The sequence below is a fragment of the Aythya ferina genome (genome assembly GCF_964211825.1).
Source record: "Aythya ferina genome assembly, chromosome: 16".
NCBI classification, from domain to species: domain Eukaryota; kingdom Metazoa; phylum Chordata; class Aves; order Anseriformes; family Anatidae; genus Aythya; species Aythya ferina.
The window spans coordinates 2,198,836-2,216,819 of NC_140315.1; the positions used below are offsets into that span (position 1 = coordinate 2,198,836).

Here is a 17,984-nt window from a genome sequence, read left to right on the forward strand (position 1 = left end):
CACATGAGGCCCCGCAGCTCTCTCCAGATATCCCTAGTGCTCTGCAGGAGAAGAAAGAGAACAGGGTCCCCTCTGCTGCTCCTGTACCCAACAGGGCTCGGGGGGGCTGTTCCTGGGTGGGCAGCCCTGGTGGCACTGCCCCAGCCCCTGCCTCCCAAATTGCAGCAGCTCAGCTAGAAAGGAACACCCCCAGCGCCAACGCCAACCCCGGCAGGCAGCCCAGATCCATACCAATTACTGGCACTGCGGATTATTCACTCTCACACCATGCAGGGCCTCTTTGAAAAAAAAAATCTCAGTTTTTATGTCTGGGCAAAAGGGATTTTTTTTTTTTTTGCACGGTTTAATGCATCAGATCCTAACCCAGGGTTTGTGGGGTTGGAGGTAATTATAAAAGGGGTGCAGCACCTGCCAGTCCCCATAGCAATACCTAGACAGAATGGCCTTTTGGGGCTCTCAATTATCTTGAATGATCCCAAATTATTTGGAGGTGGATTTTCTGGGGGGTAGATCCAATCCTAAATAGGATCTGGGGAATAGTTTCAGCTGGGACTGAATCTGAAGCTGGAAGGATGGAGGCGAGGTGCTAAACTTCCAGCCACTGCAGGTTTTGCCTGCTCAGGTCTCTTTTATTTCAAATAGCTGAACATCTAAGGACAGATAAGCACTATTTTGTTTTTTTTTGGTCCAACCTTGCGGGGATGCACTTCCACTCAGGTGTAACGATGGGATGGCAGGCGTTGGGTGTAGCCCTGCTCCCCAGCAGGATCCATCCCGAGCTGTGGCTTTAAGTCCCTCGGCGGCTGGCTGTAAGGTGGCTGAACCTCGCCCCGATTATCCAGGTCTGGCAGCTCTCTCCTCTCCCCGTCCCCTACTATTTATAGTCCGACGGGCTGTCAGGCTCCGCTGCCACTACAGGCAGCCCCGTTTCTGTGCAGCCCACTTGCCAGCAAGGCTGCCCTTGCGTAAAAAGAGGAGATTATTTCTTGGCAAAGCCCTGAAAAGTGGGAGGGAAGAACAAGGGACTTGTACGCTCATCCCTGCAGTGCATTACCACCCGTGTCCATCCCCGGCACGTCCAGACCTGAGGCAGCACCACCGCTCCTGTCCCAAAAAAGGTCTGGATTAATTTATTTAAAATACTTAAAGCCTTCCTTTTGAAAGCTTCTTTTTACTTTTTCTGGCACTCGGTGGAACGCTGCGTAAAAGACATCTTCCCTATCACGTTTCTAAGAAAATGCCAGTGAACTCTAACATTCAGAAAAAGGGAAGTCTCCCTTTAAACATTAATGAGAGGTTAGTATCATTTTAATCTACACGATGGTTAAGTGTTTAACCCTGAGACTATGAACTAGCAGTACCTGACTTCGCTGTTAAATTCACTGAGAGATGGTCAAGGCCATGCAATTGGTCTAGACTATTACACAGCTTAATTCAAAATTAGCATTCTTTTGACCTATATTTGGCTTTGGGACACAGAAAATTTTGCATTACCTTGTAATTGCACAGCCGACACAGGTATAAATATTCTGACCACTACGTGATATTTTTTAACGCAAAGAAAACGTCCCGATAACGCTGAAAGAGGTTATTTATGGTTTCCTTGCCCTAGGACTGGAACCCCACCCCCTGTTAAATGAAACGACGTCCATAAACCGCAGATTCTTGAGCCAGAGCAATACATATCGCAAGTGCAGGGGCATATTTTGCTCTATTTGTTCCTTGCTTCTCTGTTTGCTCCTGGGCTAATGCGTTTGCACCGAGGCAGAAATGTGGGTCAGTGCCTGCAGGGCTGTGCCCAGGGATGTGTCTGCCCCACGTGTGCCCGTGCAGGGACCCCTGCCCACCCCGTGCTTGGGGTCAGCCCCCCGGCACAGCTGGCCCTAAGGGTACACAGCGAGGGCTCCTCTCCCCCACTAGTCCCATAAATTCGCCCCCAGGCTGCCACAGGGGGGTCCAAGCCCCACTCGGTTTCTATCTGCCCCACTCCTCCAGATCAGGAGCTCCCTCATTTCCCCTCTCTTCCCCAAAGCCCTTCCTTCCATCTCCCTCTATCCCTCCATCTCCCCCCCTTCCCTCCATCTCACTCACCCCTCCAGCTCTCCCATCTCTCATCCCTCCAGCTTCCTCCCATCCCATCCCATCCCTCTACCTGCCATCCCACCGGCTCCCTCCTACCCACCTTCAATCCTTCCATCTCCCCATCCTTCCATCTCCTTCTCCTCCATTTCCCCCATCCTTCTCTTCCTCCCATCCCTCCATCTCTCCTCCACCTCTCCTGCATTTCCCCATCAATTTCTCCCATCCCTCCATCTCTCCTGCATTTCCCCATCCCTCTTTCACCCATCCCTCCATCTCTCCTCCATCTCTCTTGCATTTCCCCATCCCTCCATCTCTCCTCCATCCTTTCCCCATCCCTCTCTTCCCCCCATCCCCTTCCCTTCCCAAACCCTTCTCCTCTCCCCCCTCTCCGCCTCGCCCCGCTCTCTCCTCCTCCTCCTTCTCTTCCTCCTCCTCTCCCCGGCGCGCCTCCTCCTCCTCCTCCTCCTCCTCCTCCCCCGCCCGGTACCGCATTGCCGTAGTGCGGGGGGGTCGCTGCATTGCGCTGCCGCCGTCAATAGGTGGGCCCCTCCCGGGGAGATAAAGCCGCCGGAGCCCAAGCTGGCAGCCTCTGCCGCCCCGACCGCCGCTCCGGTAAGAGCTCCTGATCCCCCCCCCGGTACCGGCATCGGGCTGCTAAGAACGGGAGGGACCGGGCTGCGGGGGGGGGGTCCGTGGCATCGGGGTGCGGGGTGCTGCGGGGAACCCCCCGGGGGAGACCCCCCGAGGGAAGGAGGGGATGGGGCCGGGCTGCTGCTGAGCCCCGCAGGTGCCTGATCCCGCAGGTGGGAGGTGACCCGCACCCCCCTCCCCTCCTGCTCCTAGGGGGGTAAAGAAAAGAATCTAGAAAAAAAAAATCTAGAAAAAAATCTAAAAAAAATTAATCAGTAAAGAATGAAAAAAAATTTATAAAAATTAAAATTATATAAGGAATAAAAAAACCTATCAGGAATAAAAAAAATATAAAGAATATATTCTATAAAGAATAAAAAAAATCTATAAAAATAATTCTATAAGGAATAAGAAACCTATAAAAAAAATCTATAAAGAATAAAAGTTCCATAAGGAATATGAAATCTATAAAGAATAATAATTCTATAAGGAATAAAGAATATATAAAATATTAAAAAAAATATTAAAATACACTATAAGAAAATAAAAATGAGGGGACCCAAGCCCTGGGTGCCGCAGGGCGCTCAGCGGGCGCTGGGGAGCTGCGCAATGGCCGCATCCAGCACTGGGGCTGCTCAAGGGCAGGGGACGGAGGGCTTGGGGGGGGGCTGGGGGGCCGTGGCCGCCCTCATGGCTGAATTTCCTGACCTGCTTCGCTTCCACGGGCGGATTCCTAAAATTGGATTTTATGAGACGTCAAAGGAAAGCTCCTAATTGTGCGGGGCTTGTGCAGCGCTGCGGCGCCATGGTAACCCCGGGAGATGCCAGAACAGCTCCCCGGCTCTATCGATTTTTCCTTTTGAGCCTCCTCCCTCCGTTTTATCTAAATTCAGGGCAGCAGAATTTAACCAAATCCCCCACTGGGGTCCAGCCCGTGCTGTCCCTTGCCCCGCTATGCCCTGCGGACGGGGGCTATTTTTGTCCGCCCCGCTTTGCGGGCACCATGCTGTCACCCGAACCACGCATGGCTTTTTTTTTTTTTTGGGGAGGGGGGGAGGTGAAGGCACCCAGCAGGGACGGGCGCCCACGGCTCCTCCCAGGACGCCCACGAAACGGAGGAGATGCCCTGGGGCTTGGAAAGACCTAGAAGGCAGCAGTGGAAGCGGGAGAGAGCCGTGCGGGAAGGATTTTCCCCGTGGGAAGGGCACCTTCGAGGCACCGGTGACGCAGCCCTGGGAACTGGGGGTCTCCGGGAGGGTGGTGGAGGGCAGACCTGAAACCGTGGTGTCTTGCTGAGGGTCGGAGGCTGGATGTGGTGGCCAGAAATAGCCCGGCCAGCCTCCTCCGGGGGTGGCTTGGATCTGTCCCAGCATGGGCAGAGCCGCCAGACGAAGCCCAGGCACCCCCCGGCCGGGTTGGAGCGCGTGGTCCAGAGGGGTGAGAGGAGGAGACCCTGCCCCCGGCGGGCTGGGGATGCTGCAGAGGGCAGGGGTCTCTGCTGACGCTTGCCTTTTTCCCCCTGCAGCCTCCCCAGAAACGCAGCTGCGCCCCCACAGCCCCCCCCGCCGCCTGCCCGCCACGCGTAGCCCGCCAGCATGGGGAAGGAGAAGACGCACATCAACATCGTCGTCATTGGGCATGTGGACTCTGGGAAATCCACCACCACCGGGCACCTCATCTACAAATGCGGGGGCATTGACAAAAGGACCATTGAGAAATTCGAGAAGGAGGCTGCCGAGGTGAGGAGCCTGTCCCCCCCCTGCGCCCCCTCCCCAGCTCTGCACCAATGCCCCAAAAATATCCCAGGGGTGATGCTCCCCTTCTCCTGGGGCTGCCCTTCTCGTACCTTCTCTTTCTCCCTTTGTTCCCATCATATTTTTCTGCATCCCCAACTCCCCTGGCTCCTCTGGCCTCGGTAAAATTGGGCCATTTGGGTGCTCGCACCCCTCCTCTCCGAGCTGAGCCCACGACCTGGGGGGCTCCCTGCTGCAAGCTGCTCCTGAAGGGGCTTGGCGAGATTTGGCAGGTGGATTAGGGATTGCAATTCCTAATTCCAGCAGCAATTGCGAGGTGTCTGGGATAGCCACAAACCCTTGTGCTTCTGGGCACGCAATTCCCTCTAAATTCTGTGCACGAGGAGGAAAACCAAAGGAAAATCTCCTTCCAGTGCCTGCTGGAGCATGCAGCACCAGCTGGACCCCTCATTTGATCCAGTTTGTTTAAAAAAACCATTCCCATTCTTCTCTAGCATGGTGTCTGGTGTGTTCCTTGATTGGTAGCCTTTAATACAGAAAAGCTTACGTGAATTAGAAGCCTTTTAGTTGAATTCTTTTGTTTAACCTCTCTAAAGGAGGCATTTATAGCAATGTAATAATTCCAGCATTTATCAGGCTGCTACACTGTAAAGCACCACCCAACACCTATAGCGTGGCAGATGCAGAGATTAAAGAGGAAAAAATAATCCTGGGGACAGAGGAAAACGTTGTGGATCGGAAACTCCGGGAAATTAATGATGGTAAATTCTAGAGAGGTGGGTGAGGCAGGGGAAACCAGGCTGTGCTAGTGATAGGGCAGGTCTGGTCTCTCACAAGATGTCTTGTCGTCATCGTTCCAGGAGCCTTTTAATGCAGACATCCCTTCATTCCCTTCATTTATTTTTATTTTGTATGGCCAAGATCCTATATTTAAAAAAAAAAAAAAAAAAAAAAGGAAAGAAAAGGGAAAAAAAAAAAAAAAGAAAGAAAAAGGAAAAAAAAAATCTCTTCAGCCCTGCCATTCCTGATCAAATGTTTTTCTGTCTCTTAACCCTTTGAATTTGCCAGTAGCAGCCGAGCTAAACCACCCATTTTCCTGCCTCATTGTCATCCTTTTTTTTTTTTTTTTTTTTTTTTTTTTCCCAGCCTCCCATAGAAGAGCTTCTTCCTTAGCATAAAATGATTTCTCTCCCCCCATTTCCAAAGGATTGCTGGTGTGCCTCGGTATATTTCCACCCCTTTACCTCCAGCTCAGGTGTGACGTGATGAGGTTGTTGTAGACACGATTGCGGCTATTTTAATTGAACAGACACTTCCCCTGACTTGCCAGAATATGCGGGGACTGGAAGCTGCTATTAATAGCCTATTGACTGAGCTTACAGACTCCATTTTCTGATGCAGGGCTGGGGAAGGGTTTTCTTCCATTAGGTGGCATTCGCAGGAAATGGAGGCCTGCGTGCACCCAAAAAGCTATCAAAAAAAAAACAAAAAAAAACAAAAAAACAGGGTCTGATATTTTTTCTTCCCCCTAAAATAAAAGCTTTTATTTTCCTTTTGACTTCAAGGGCAGGGGTAATAGTATCTCCAAAAGCGGAGTTGTTCTTTTAAAAAAAAAAAAAAAAGAAAAATCATTATTTGTGGTCTCCAAATAGAAAGCTGTCCCTCTGCTGGGGTTTGATCAAGGAAAATCAGGCAGTTTCTGGCCCTGAACAGTGAAGGTATTGTGCAAAGCTAGATAATACTGTGTTTTTTCAACAACAGCCCTGGGTAACTGAATATACCCCATGAAAGGAGGGAAGCTGTTTGCTAAATAAAGGATCTCATTTGTCTTCACGTTACGTCTCTTGGTGCATTTGCAGAATATAGACAGCTTTTTGTGGGTGTAGATGCCTCTGATTCCTGCATGGGAATCCTATTTTATAGGAGCTGGGGTGCAGGGCAGCTGGGTGCCCCCATGATCAGCTCCACCCTGGGGCATGCTCCGTGCCTCAGTTTCCCCATCCATAAGTGAAGGGAAAAGGCTGCTGATTGCTGTAAGGCTGTGGGGTCTATTGAGCTCCTGCTTGAGCACTCCACTTTATTAATGCATTGCACAAAATGAATTAATTTTCCTTAGCTCCCCCCTCAGCTCGGGCAAGAAGCGATCACTCTCGAATGACGCCCTTCATCTCCCCCAGCAAGGGAGGGAGTGGATGTGCATGCTGCAAAGGGTTAACCTCCCAGCTCCTGCTCTGCCCCCCCCCCCCCTCTTGCTATACTCGATGCTCAGGAGCAGAGATGTGATTCTGGATTGTTCCACCCCCTCCCCGACCCCCCCTCCTGCAGGCGTGAGAGCTCCTGGTTGGGTTTGTGGCATCGCCCTCTCACCCGCCGTTCCCCCCCGAGGAAGGGGAGGCTCTCCCTGGCTTTAGGATTTTGCCTGTAATCCTCCCCCGCGAGCTGCAAAGTCATCGCAGCACTCGGCTGTTACGTAAAGGGACCGGAACCATAAATTCCCCGTGCTGCCCAGCCACGGAGAGCAAAAAGGGGGGGGGACACAAGCAGGGATCAGGGCAGAGCGCTGCCCAGCACCCCGCTATGGGTGGGATGCATCCAGGTGGGATGCTGCGTTAGCCTTCCTGGTGAGGAACAGCACCTGAGCATTAGCTGCCTGCCAGCAGGAAGCTTTTCCCTCCGGAGAGGTGATTTATAATGGCCCATTAGGAATTTTATGCATTGATGCTCCAGAAGAAATCCCTGCTACAGGGAGCGCGGCTCTGGGTGAAGGGGGAGCGGGCTGTAACATCTCCGTCCTTGTGCAGCGGTTACAGCACATTACATCAGCAGCAGATGACCTATTTCTCTAGCTGAATTCTGTTTGCCATCTTAGCAAACTCCCCTCTCAGCCCCAGACCTGAAGATCGATGCCCGTTAATCCTTCGGTCCCTCTGGGCTGCCGCTGAGCACAGCGTGGCCAGGGGGGAGCTCATCCTCCCCCCATGCCCGCAGGATCCTGGCTCAGAGCTGGGGATGTCCAGCTCTCCCCCATGGCATGATGTCGAAGGACACTGAACGATAGGAGAAGCCAGTTCAGAAGTGACACCTTGGTTTTAGCAAGGCGTGTGCTTTATCACAGGACAGAGATTTATTTTATTTATTTATTTATTTATTTTTTATGGCTAATCTCGCCCAGCATGATTTGCTGCGCTACAGTGTTGGCTGTGATTTTGGCCATTTGGCAATGACAGTTGGTCTGACGGCAGCTCGCAGTAGCTTTCCGTGCGAATTCACACACTCTGTGGCAAAAATCAATCACATTTCCCTTCAGCTCCTAGCAACAGTCTTTGCATTTCATTTTCTTTTAACCCATTCCCCTGCTGCACCCCTGTCACTTAGGGGCTCCCTCGCTTTGTCGTGCCCTTTCCCTCTGAGCAGATGTCTCACAGGTTGGGATAATAGATTAAAATACAACAATAAGGAACCTTCCAGCACCGCTGGGTAATTCCACACCAGGATGATTTCACAGCAGCCTTGCAGGGCCCTGACATTTCATAGAGGAGACCTTGAGGAGGTTCCAGCTCCTCCTCATCTGGTCCCACCACAAACCCACATCACAGCTCCTCCAACTTCTCCATCCCCTTAAGGATCGTGTTGAGAACAATATCTGCCTTCACCTGTATTTATTAGTAAACAGATCACAGGAAATGCTGAATTTAGAGGGTTTTACCCTCAATGTTTGCAACGTGACCCTCTGCCTCCATGGCTCTGGGATATGGGATGGGTCCTGGTGCTTGCCACACCTTGGGCTCATGTTTTGTGTCTCACTGCTCTTGCCTTTGTGTTGGCCAGATGGGGAAAGGGTCCTTCAAATACGCCTGGGTGCTGGACAAGCTGAAGGCCGAGCGCGAGCGTGGCATCACCATCGACATCTCGCTGTGGAAGTTCGAGACCACCAAGTACTACATCACCATCATCGACGCGCCCGGCCACAGGGACTTCATCAAGAACATGATCACCGGGACCTCCCAGGTGAGGAACAGTGGCCACAAACTACTAGAGAGGAGGAGGCTGGGGCTCTCCAATGAGCCTGGGGTCATGTAGGTGCTGCTGGAGCCCTTTTGGAGGAGGTATTTGGGTGAGCAGTCAGCCAGTGGTGTTGAGCAGGGTCTATGCAAGAGGCCAGGTGGCACTTGGGGACCTTGCTGTGATCCTGCACCTCCTGGATGTCTGGGGGAAAGGGCCCCCTTTGGGGGGTTATCCACACCATTTACCCTATTTGGATAAGTTGGGGATGAATACAGCCTCCCTGAGCTACAGGCTGTTATGAGAGGGTGTCTCCCATGTTATTTTAGCCTCACACAACTCAGATGTACAAGAAACTTCATGCAGTCCCTTAGCTTCTATCGGTCCAACGAGACTCTGTGGGTCTTTTTTCTTTCCCTCAAAACATCTCTGTTCCATAAATCATGCTGCCATACTCCATAGTTGACCCTCCCAGGAGAGGACAGAGTCCCCTCACGGCACTGCAGGGCATTCCTGCCTCCCAGTGCTGCTTGTGGCCCTCCCCCAGGGATGCTACTGGAAAATCTTTGGTGAGTTTTTAGGCTCTACACTCCAGGGTGGACAAGATGAGGTCCTGGTTGGACTCACACAGCCTAAAGGACCCACCCTGATTTCCAACACAGCTTGCGAAACCACGTGTGGTTGGCAAGCATAAAATAACACAGGTCAGGTTTGAGGTAGATCAGTGGGGTTTTGGGTAGCAGCTGGCAGGGAGCCCGCCCTAGCCATGCTTTCATCCCACATCCATCTGGGGCGTACTCAAAGCTCCCCAGAGCAGCTCTCTGGGGACAGGAGCAGATCACGAGCTCTCTCCTCCCAGGCCGACTGCGCCGTGCTGATCGTTGCGGCTGGCGTCGGCGAGTTTGAAGCCGGCATCTCCAAGAACGGGCAGACCCGCGAGCACGCCCTGCTGGCTTACACCCTGGGGGTGAAGCAGCTCATCGTCGGCATCAACAAGATGGATTCCACGGAGCCCCCCTACAGCGAGAAGCGCTACGACGAGATCGTCAAGGAGGTCAGCGCCTACATCAAGAAGATCGGCTACAACCCGGCCACGGTTCCCTTCGTGCCCATCTCGGGCTGGCACGGGGACAACATGCTGGAGCCCTCCCCTAATGTAAGTGTGCGTGGTGTGTCGGATTTTTTTCCCCCCACCCTCAGCCAGGCTGAAGATGACTTTGGTGCTGTGGAAGCCACAGGCACGTTTTGTGTCCCCGTGGTGCGTAATGGCCCGTGGTGCCAACGTGGACGTGTTTGTCACGTAGCTGTGGTGGTGCTGAGCTGGGATGAATGGGTGCGCTGTGCGTGGCCACGCTTGTTGCTGTGCCGTGCCCAGATGTCCTAGTGGCTGCCCACGAGCATCTCCAGGAGGTGATCTGCACAGCCGTGCTCCTGGGATGTCAGCTGTGGGGTGTGCATCGTCAACCCCATGGTGACGTTAGAGCAGTCCACAGCGCTTGTCAGGCTCAGCAGGAACACCGGGTGTGTTTTTAGGGCATTGTTTTCCCAGGCAAACAGCATGATCCTGTCACTAGCTTGGAACAGCTCCTCCATGCCGAATATCGGGTGCCTTTTCCCACCAGTGTTATATGGCACTGTGGCAGCTGTGCCCCATGTTCCAGAGCTGGGACCCCACTCCTTAAGATGACTTTTGCCTGGGGAGGTACCAAATTTCCCACAAGAAAACTGTGATTTCCTTGAGCATCCATTTGGGGTTGCTCCTTGGCTGGTGGAATCTTAAATGGCCTCCTCCTGCATGCATCAGTGATGGGGATGGTGGAGACACGACAACAAGGTGCTTTGGGATGGGGGTTCCTTGGCAGACAAGCTGCCAATAGAAGTTGTTACTCGGCCATTTTTTTTTGGAGAAAAAAATACCCCAGCTGTATTTTTCTAAAGAAATTAGGGGCTAGGCAGTTCTGGCCCGAGGAATGTCCCTGCTCTCCCATTGGTTTCTGGTGACCTTGAGCAAGTCGCTCAGAGCAGAAACCCCCAGCAATCCCCTGGGGAACCAAAGGGAAATTCGATGCTTACGGGGGCATTAGGACTTGTGGACTAGGGGTCAGAGCTCCATGGAGAGGGAAGCAGCATGTCTGGATGAGAGGGAGGTTGGGCATTGTGGTCCTGAGCTAGAGGAGAGCTGCAATGCAAGCTCACGACCCGAAATGTTGCTCATGGGCTTGCGCAGGAAAGGCAGCTCACGGGAACTTAGGGCTGGCTAGGAACGAGCATTTTTGGGGGTGTTGGGGAGATTCCTGTCCCCTGAGGAACAGGGTTTGGATAAGGTCAGCCACGGCCGTGCCAAACGTGGCCGCATAGTTGCTGGGTGCCTCCAAATCGGGCTCCAAATGTCAGCAGCTGCTGGGCCGGGAAGATGATCCTGAGCAATTCTCCTATTAATAGGCTGCAGAGGGCGGGCATGGAGCAGGATGGGTCCTGCTGGCCCTGCTCCTCCAGACGGGTCTCAGGGCGTGATCTCAATGTGACGTGCTGCCCAGGAGGGCAGGGGCTGGGATAAGCAGCAGAGGAGGAGGCTGGGGGCATCGGGAGGGAAGGAGGGCTGGAGAGGGCGCAGGGGCTGCGTGCTCGGCAGAGCTTTGCTGGAAGGATGCGGGGACATCCCACACCGTGGTCCCCAGGGGTCCCCTTCCCCCTTCTGTGGGGACAGAGCTGGGGACAGAGCCCCCTCCCCAGCGCTTCTAGGGGAGTGTGGGTGGGAATCCGGCGTGGATCTCTCCCTTCCCATTTCTCGCTTGAAAAATCTCTGATTTTTCTCACTCACGTACTTCTGGCTGGGTTTCACTGAAGCACAAGGCGGTCGAGTGATGTGTCTGCCCACCAGGGGACTCAGCAGGGAGCCAGGATGAGAGCTGCATGGCTGCAGCAGCCCCAGCCCACCAGGGTGCAGGGATTTGGGGCCGGAGCCAGCCCCGCATGGGGGGCTGCATCCCATGGCCCCGAAGCGCAGCGCTCCAAGGCCAAACGACAGCTGGGCTGCACTCACATCCAAGTTTGACATTTACAAGCTTTTTTGGCAAGCGGGTTTTTTTGCATCCAGCCAGCTTTCTGCTGCTGCAGCTGACAGATCTGGGCCACTCGGGGTGGGTTTGGGAGGCTCTCTGGGGGATGCTGCAGCTGAGGGCACCCCGCCTGTGGTGCCAGGAGCGTGGTGGCCCCACAGCTGCAGTGGTGAGGTCGGGACATGTGGGGTGCACAGGGGTGCTCAGGAGATGCCAGGGGGGGTAAAATCAGAGAAACGTGACTGCTTTGTGAAACGAATTTGGGGCACAGTAGGAATAAGAGCTCAGCTCTGAATTAAGGCTGCTTGAGCTTGCAGCACCCAGGGCTGGCGGCACAGAGTTAACATTTACCCTTTCTGGCTGGGTTAGGGTGGACTCCCCAGCCAGGGAGTGGTGGAGTAGGGATGGCTCTTGGGAAGTATGGGGGATACATGAGCAAGGTTTTACTTGGGCAGCCCTAGGAGGCAGCACGATCCTGTTTTGGTAGATGCTCCTCATCCTCGGGCCGCACGGAGGTTTTGCAGATGGGTTTTCCCCTGGGGCGTGTCCAAGTGCTGCTTTAGCCGGCTCCGGACATCAGATATTCCCGGGAAGTCAGATGTTCTTGGGATGTCAGATATTCTCAGGATAATGCATGGAAAGGAGAAGGGACGGCCATGTGCCACGGGGCAGAGTCTGCTGGTCCTCCCTGTCCCCAGGGCGGGCAGGGGACGGGGCGCAGGGTGCACAGGGGTGGCTGTGCCCCCACCCTGGGTAGGGCTGTGGGCAGGTGGCCGCAGGGACAGCTGCTCTTATGGGCATCTGCTGGCATTTTGGGCCACGTGGCAGGGAAGCTCTGAGTCAGCGCAGGATGGATCCATCATTTCCCGTCACGCCATCTATGCACTGGTGCAGGCTGCAGGGTGGGAGAGCAAATTTGGGTGGCTGGGGCCTCTGGAGGTGGCTGTAAAACAGGGGGTGCTTCGGGGAACCCACTGCACCCCCAGTCCCATGCCACTTGTGATGGTGCCTAAGGGAAAAGCCCCATCCATAACACAGGCAGCATTTTAAATCCACGTGGAGAAATATTGTGTAAGCCCCTCTCGGTGCAGGAAGGGGAAATAGCCTTGCAGGACTCTGGTCCCTGATGTCTCAGGGTGGTTTCAGACCCAGCACCGAATTCTTCCTTGCTGCAAGCCCAGGCACGGCTGCACCTTTCAGGTGTGCAGCATCACTCCAGGAAAGTACCACGGTTCCCTGGATCAAACCATGCCCTCTGCTGAGCACATTTCCTTACATCTCTGTTCTTTTTTTTTTTTTTTTCCCCTCTTTTATTTTTTTTCCAGCCAGTTTCAGCTTCAAGGATCCAATGTAGGGCAGAACTATTTATAAAAAACAATCCTGCCCCTCAGCAGCCTTGAAGAAACTCAGTTCCCAGCCTGAAGGCCAGGCACTTTGCGCTGGGGGCGGGATGGTGTGGGGAGGCAGCACCCATGGGTTGGGAGTGGGGGCTGCAGGTTTGCTGGATTTAACCCTTTCCACCCTTTTTCTTGTGCTCAAGGACGTCTTGCTTGTTTCTCGGAGAGAGGGGAGAAGGTGGGTGGAGGTGGAGCAAGGTGTGCAGATGAACCTGCAGGGATGGGAAGATTGGAAAGAGCACCCCAGCCCCGAATAAAGCCAGGACACATCTGGGCCATGTCCTGGTGGGACACCTCAGTGGGATCATCCTGGGAAGCTGAGGATGGGCACACTCAGTGAATAATTTTTCTTCTGTTTCCAGATGCCTTGGTTCAAAGGCTGGAAGGTGGAGCGCAAGGAAGGCAACGCGAGCGGGGTGTCCCTCCTGGAGGCCCTGGACACCATCCTGCCCCCGACCCGCCCCACAGACAAGCCCCTGCGCCTGCCCCTGCAGGACGTCTACAAGATCGGAGGTGAGCAGCAGCCCCACCAGCATCCATCCCTCTTTAACCCCAGCCTTTCTTCCACAGGAATTTGGGAACGACTTTTCCAGGTATTGGGAAACTGGAGGGACTGGGCTCCTTGAACTTCAGATACGGGGGAGAAGGGCGGTGGCTGTGGGGCAAAGACCCCATTTGAGATTTGGGTTGGAGGTGCCCAAAGGTACCCGGGCAGCGGAGAGGGGCAGCAGCTTTGTGAGCTCACCCTGGAGAACACCCGGTGCCAAAATGGCTGCAAATTTGGGTGTCCCAGAGGTCACGGCTGGTGAGGCGAGGTGGAGACCTGCCAGGAATGAGGCCCAGCAGCAAAAAAGCCCTGGGGCCCGGCTGACGGATGAGGCCAGCGGGGAGGGCCACCGGTGAGGCCGCTGCGCGTGCCTCCCAAATGCCGGTGTCCGTCACCGGCACCTCCGCCTGCCCAGCTGCATCGCGACACCAGCCATGTAGGGAGACACTTCTCCGAGCTATAAATGTCCCCCGGGCTCGCTGACCTGCTGGCACCGCTGGGCAGTCCCCGTGATGGCTGCTGGGCTAGGCGAACATGGCCATTTCCAGCTCTTTTCCACAATTTTCCAAGGGCGGGTGTGCTGCAGGAACCAGGCGGGTTGAACTTTGTCCCCGTGGTCTTAAATTTTAAAGGGGGATTTTAAAGGTGAGGGTTAATGGGCAGCTCTGTGTCCTCCCCTAGCTCAGCTGGAGAAAGGCAGGTAGGGTTCTGCCATGGGATTAAAGAGGTCCTTAGGGAGCAGAGACACTGTGGGATTGGGGGAGGTGGAGGCAATAGGGCTAGTGTGGGAGACTGGATGGGTCCCAAAAGCCTCCCCTTCCTCACTTGACTCCAAAGGTGAGTTTTTCCAAATTCTGATGATGCAAGGTGCCAAAGGTCCCATTTATTTAATTAGCCACCCTCGTTCCTTACAGCTGGGACCGTGTGGCCAGCAGGGCTGTGCTGTGGCACACATGCTAGGATGTGCCTGGTCCTCTGCACAGGAGGGCCACGGCTGCTGCAAAGGAAATGTTTTCAGCATGCATGGGTTGCTCAGAGCCTTCTAGCTATGTGATACCCCTTTTTTACAAAATATTGGGTAGGAAGGGCTGGTTCTTGTTAGTTCTGAAGACCCTGTTGCTGATCTTGCAACTAACAACTGATTTTCGGTTTGGCGAGAGACAAACATAGTCTTTGGTGAAAATCACTGCAGATACCTTGCTTTTATGGCAGCCAGGCTCTGGCCATGCTGCTCGGGGATGCACCAAGCAGGTTACATTTTGTTCTACTCTGTCCTTGCTCCACAGGGATCGGCACGGTCCCCGTGGGCCGAGTGGAGACCGGCATCCTGCGGCCCGGCATGGTGGTCACCTTCGCTCCCGTGAACATCACCACCGAGGTGAAGTCGGTGGAGATGCACCACGAGGCACTGAGCGAGGCCCTGCCCGGGGACAACGTTGGCTTCAACGTGAAGAACGTCTCCGTCAAGGACATCCGCCGCGGGAACGTCTGCGGGGACAGCAAGTCGGACCCGCCGCAGGAGGCGGCACAGTTCACGTCTCAGGTCTGCCGCATAGGGTGGAATTCTATTCTATTCTATTCTATTCTATTCTATTCTATTCTATTCTATTCTATTCTATTCTATTCTATTCTATTCTATTCTATTCTATTCTATTCTATTCTATTCTACTCTACTCTACTCTACTCTACTCTACTCTACTCTACTCTACTCTACTCTACTCTACTCTACTCTACTCTACTCTACTCTACTCTACTCTACTCTACTCTACTCTACTCTACTCTACTCTACTCTATCCCATCCTACTCTATCCCAACCCTCTTCTCCTCTCCTCTCCTCTCCTCTCCTCTCCTCTCCTCTCCTCTCCTCTCCTCTCCTCTCCTCTCCTCTCCTCTCCTCTCCTCTCCTCTCCTCTCCTCTCCTCTCCTCTCCTCTCCTCTCCTCTCCTCTCCTCTCCTCTCCTCTCCTCTCCTCTCCTCTCCTCTCCTCTCCTCTCCTCTCCTCTCCTCTCCTCTCCTCTCCTCTCCTCTCCTCTCCTCTCCTCTCCTCTCCTCTCCTCTCCTCTCCTCTCCTCTCCTCTTCCGTACTCAATTCCATTCCCATGGGAGGACCCTGACCACCTCTCATAGCTGAGCTGGAGGAGATAATATGCTGGAGAGCAGTGTAACTTCCAGGGAAAGCTGAATGTTTTAGATGTGCGTGACAGCTTGCCCAGGGTTTAAGACTTGGGTTTGCAATCTGCATGCCACTGCACGTGAAAAGGGCTGCTCCCTTTCCAAAATTCACCTGGCTTTCTGGTAGAGCAGGACTTGATAACCTCCAACAACCGGGTACCTGCCCCCACATCCTTCTGCCCACTGAATAAATAAATGATAGCTTAAATGGCATTTTAAACAAAGAGAGGGTTCTGCCATTAAACCAGTTCGCTTTCCTCTGTGTGTGGCATGAGAGGGCATCAATTTCCCCACCCTGCTGGTCCCTGGCAGTGCAAGACCCTGTAAAAAAGTCCCCTTGGGCGGTGACCCTGACGCTGCTGTGTCCCCCAGGTGATCATCCTGAACCACCCCGGGCAGATCAGCGCCGGCTACTCGCCCGTCATCGACTGCCACACCGCACACATCGCCTGCAAGTTCGCCGAGCTGAAGGAGAAGATCGACCGGCGCTCTGGCAAGAAGCTGGAGGACAACCCCAAGTCCCTGAAATCGGGCGATGCGGCCATCGTGGAGATGATTCCTGGCAAGCCGATGTGTGTGGAGAGCTTCTCCCAGTACCCACCCCTCGGTAAGGGAACGGCTCCTTCGTGGTCTCCCGTGGAGGAGCGTGGAGGCTGCGTGGGTGCCGACCTCGCTCTGGCCACGCTGAGCCTCTCCCAGTATCCCCAGTGGTCAGACTGGGGAGGAAGGGGGAGCTGAGTGCATTTCATTGCTCCTCCACGTGCAAAATCTGATGCATTAATGGGGTTAGGGCAGCTGGGCTGGGACAGGCTCTCTGCTGAGATGTTTTCAAAGGCAAGGCTGGGTTTTCCCTCTGGGAATATTGGAGCTTTTCCTCCCAAATTACTGAACCCCAAAAGTGCAGGAACATTTCTCAGCTTCCTTGTCTCTGCCCTAAGAAAACTGGTCGGGAGAAGAAACAGGGAGAGGACACCTTTTAGTGCTTGCTTGGGTGACGGTGCACATCTGGCTTAGCAACGCAGAGGGCAGCTGGGATTTAAATCTAACAAATAGCCATTTAGTTATTTATTCAATAAATAGCCATTTAAACAGAGAGGGGCACCAGGGCGGTGCTCCTTGGTGGTCAGCACAGGCGCTGGAGGCTCAGGGCTGGTTCCTTCTCCCAGGACAGCGGTAACAAGGGCTACACGGGGTGGGCTCAGCTCCGAGGGGTGCACATCCCACCTGGGGGAGGGGGGTGGCGCGGCCGCGTGTCGCTCACGTCCCCCCCCTTTGCCCCCAGGCCGCTTCGCTGTCCGTGACATGCGGCAGACCGTGGCCGTGGGCGTCATCAAGAACGTGGAGAAGAAGAGCGGTGGGGCCGGCAAAGTCACCAAGTCGGCCCAGAAGGCCCAGAAGGCTGGCAAATGAATCGTGGGCTCCCAGTGCATAGCGCAGAAACCATCCCTGACACCAGGACGCTGCCACCGTCTCCCCCGGGCGCATGTGTGCACATCAGCTTGTAAGAGTTTATATGTCAACGACTGGATGCTCACCATTAAGGTCCAGTGGAAATTCTTTAAAAGGAAAAGCATGTTCCAGCGTTTGTGAGGCTTCATGTTAATTTTACCAATAAAACTGGTACAACATCCACAGTGGAAAACAAACAAGCAAACAAACAAACAAACAAACAAAAAAACAACAAACCAACCGACCCCAAAGGTGTGGAGCTCTGTGTGTGTGTGTGTGTCATTGAGAGGGGCTCGTGGGGTCCCGCTTAGGGCAGGTGATGGGCACAGACAGGGCTGGGATGGGTGGCTGGAGGATGGAGGACCCATGGGTACCCCGGTCAGGGTGGCACCCGGTGCCCAGACATTCCCCAGCTCTCACCCTTTGACCAGCGCAGGTGTACGGGCTGATCTCCCCTGCATAAAGCAGGGGCTGGTCTTGTAGCAGGGGTTTTACATTCTCCTTAACCCACTCAATCCTCTAATATCAATTATCAGGGTCTTTATTATCATTTTTTCCATGCAGATTAAGCTTGAGTAAACCCCCTAAAGTTACGTCATTTAAAGAGAGAAAATAGCACACCCCTATGTCCTTGAAGGGCTGTCAATTCTACGTTAAACAATAAAATAACCCCCAATTTTGGGAAAAGTGGCCAAAGCTGCCTCCCCTCTACACCTTTCCTTCCCTCACCCACAGCAGATCCCGCACTGTAACAAAAACCTTCCTGCCCAGAGGATGCTGTGATCCAGAGCCCAAAGATGCCCGGGGGCTGCCAAGAGCCCCAGACCTCAGGGAGCCCACTCAGGACCACATCTTGACCCCATGCAAACCCGAATGTGGGTGAGGATGCCCT

At 54.0% G+C, this 17,984-nt stretch overlaps 1 protein-coding gene across 1 annotated transcript; it reads left to right on the plus strand.

Moving 5' to 3' along the window:
- The first annotated feature begins 2,591 nt into the window (after positions 1 to 2,591).
- On the plus strand, positions 2,592 to 17,273 carry EEF1A2 (eukaryotic translation elongation factor 1 alpha 2). The gene is made up of 8 exons (XM_084537549.1): positions 2,592 to 2,694; positions 4,238 to 4,451; positions 8,295 to 8,474; positions 9,328 to 9,624; positions 13,287 to 13,437; positions 14,758 to 15,014; positions 16,016 to 16,250; positions 16,926 to 17,273. Exons 2-8 carry the CDS (start codon positions 4,308 to 4,310, stop codon positions 17,051 to 17,053), a joined length of 1,392 nt encoding a protein of 463 aa, XP_084393675.1. The 5' UTR covers positions 2,592 to 2,694; positions 4,238 to 4,307; the 3' UTR covers positions 17,054 to 17,273.
- The last annotated feature ends 711 nt before the right edge of the window (positions 17,274 to 17,984 follow it).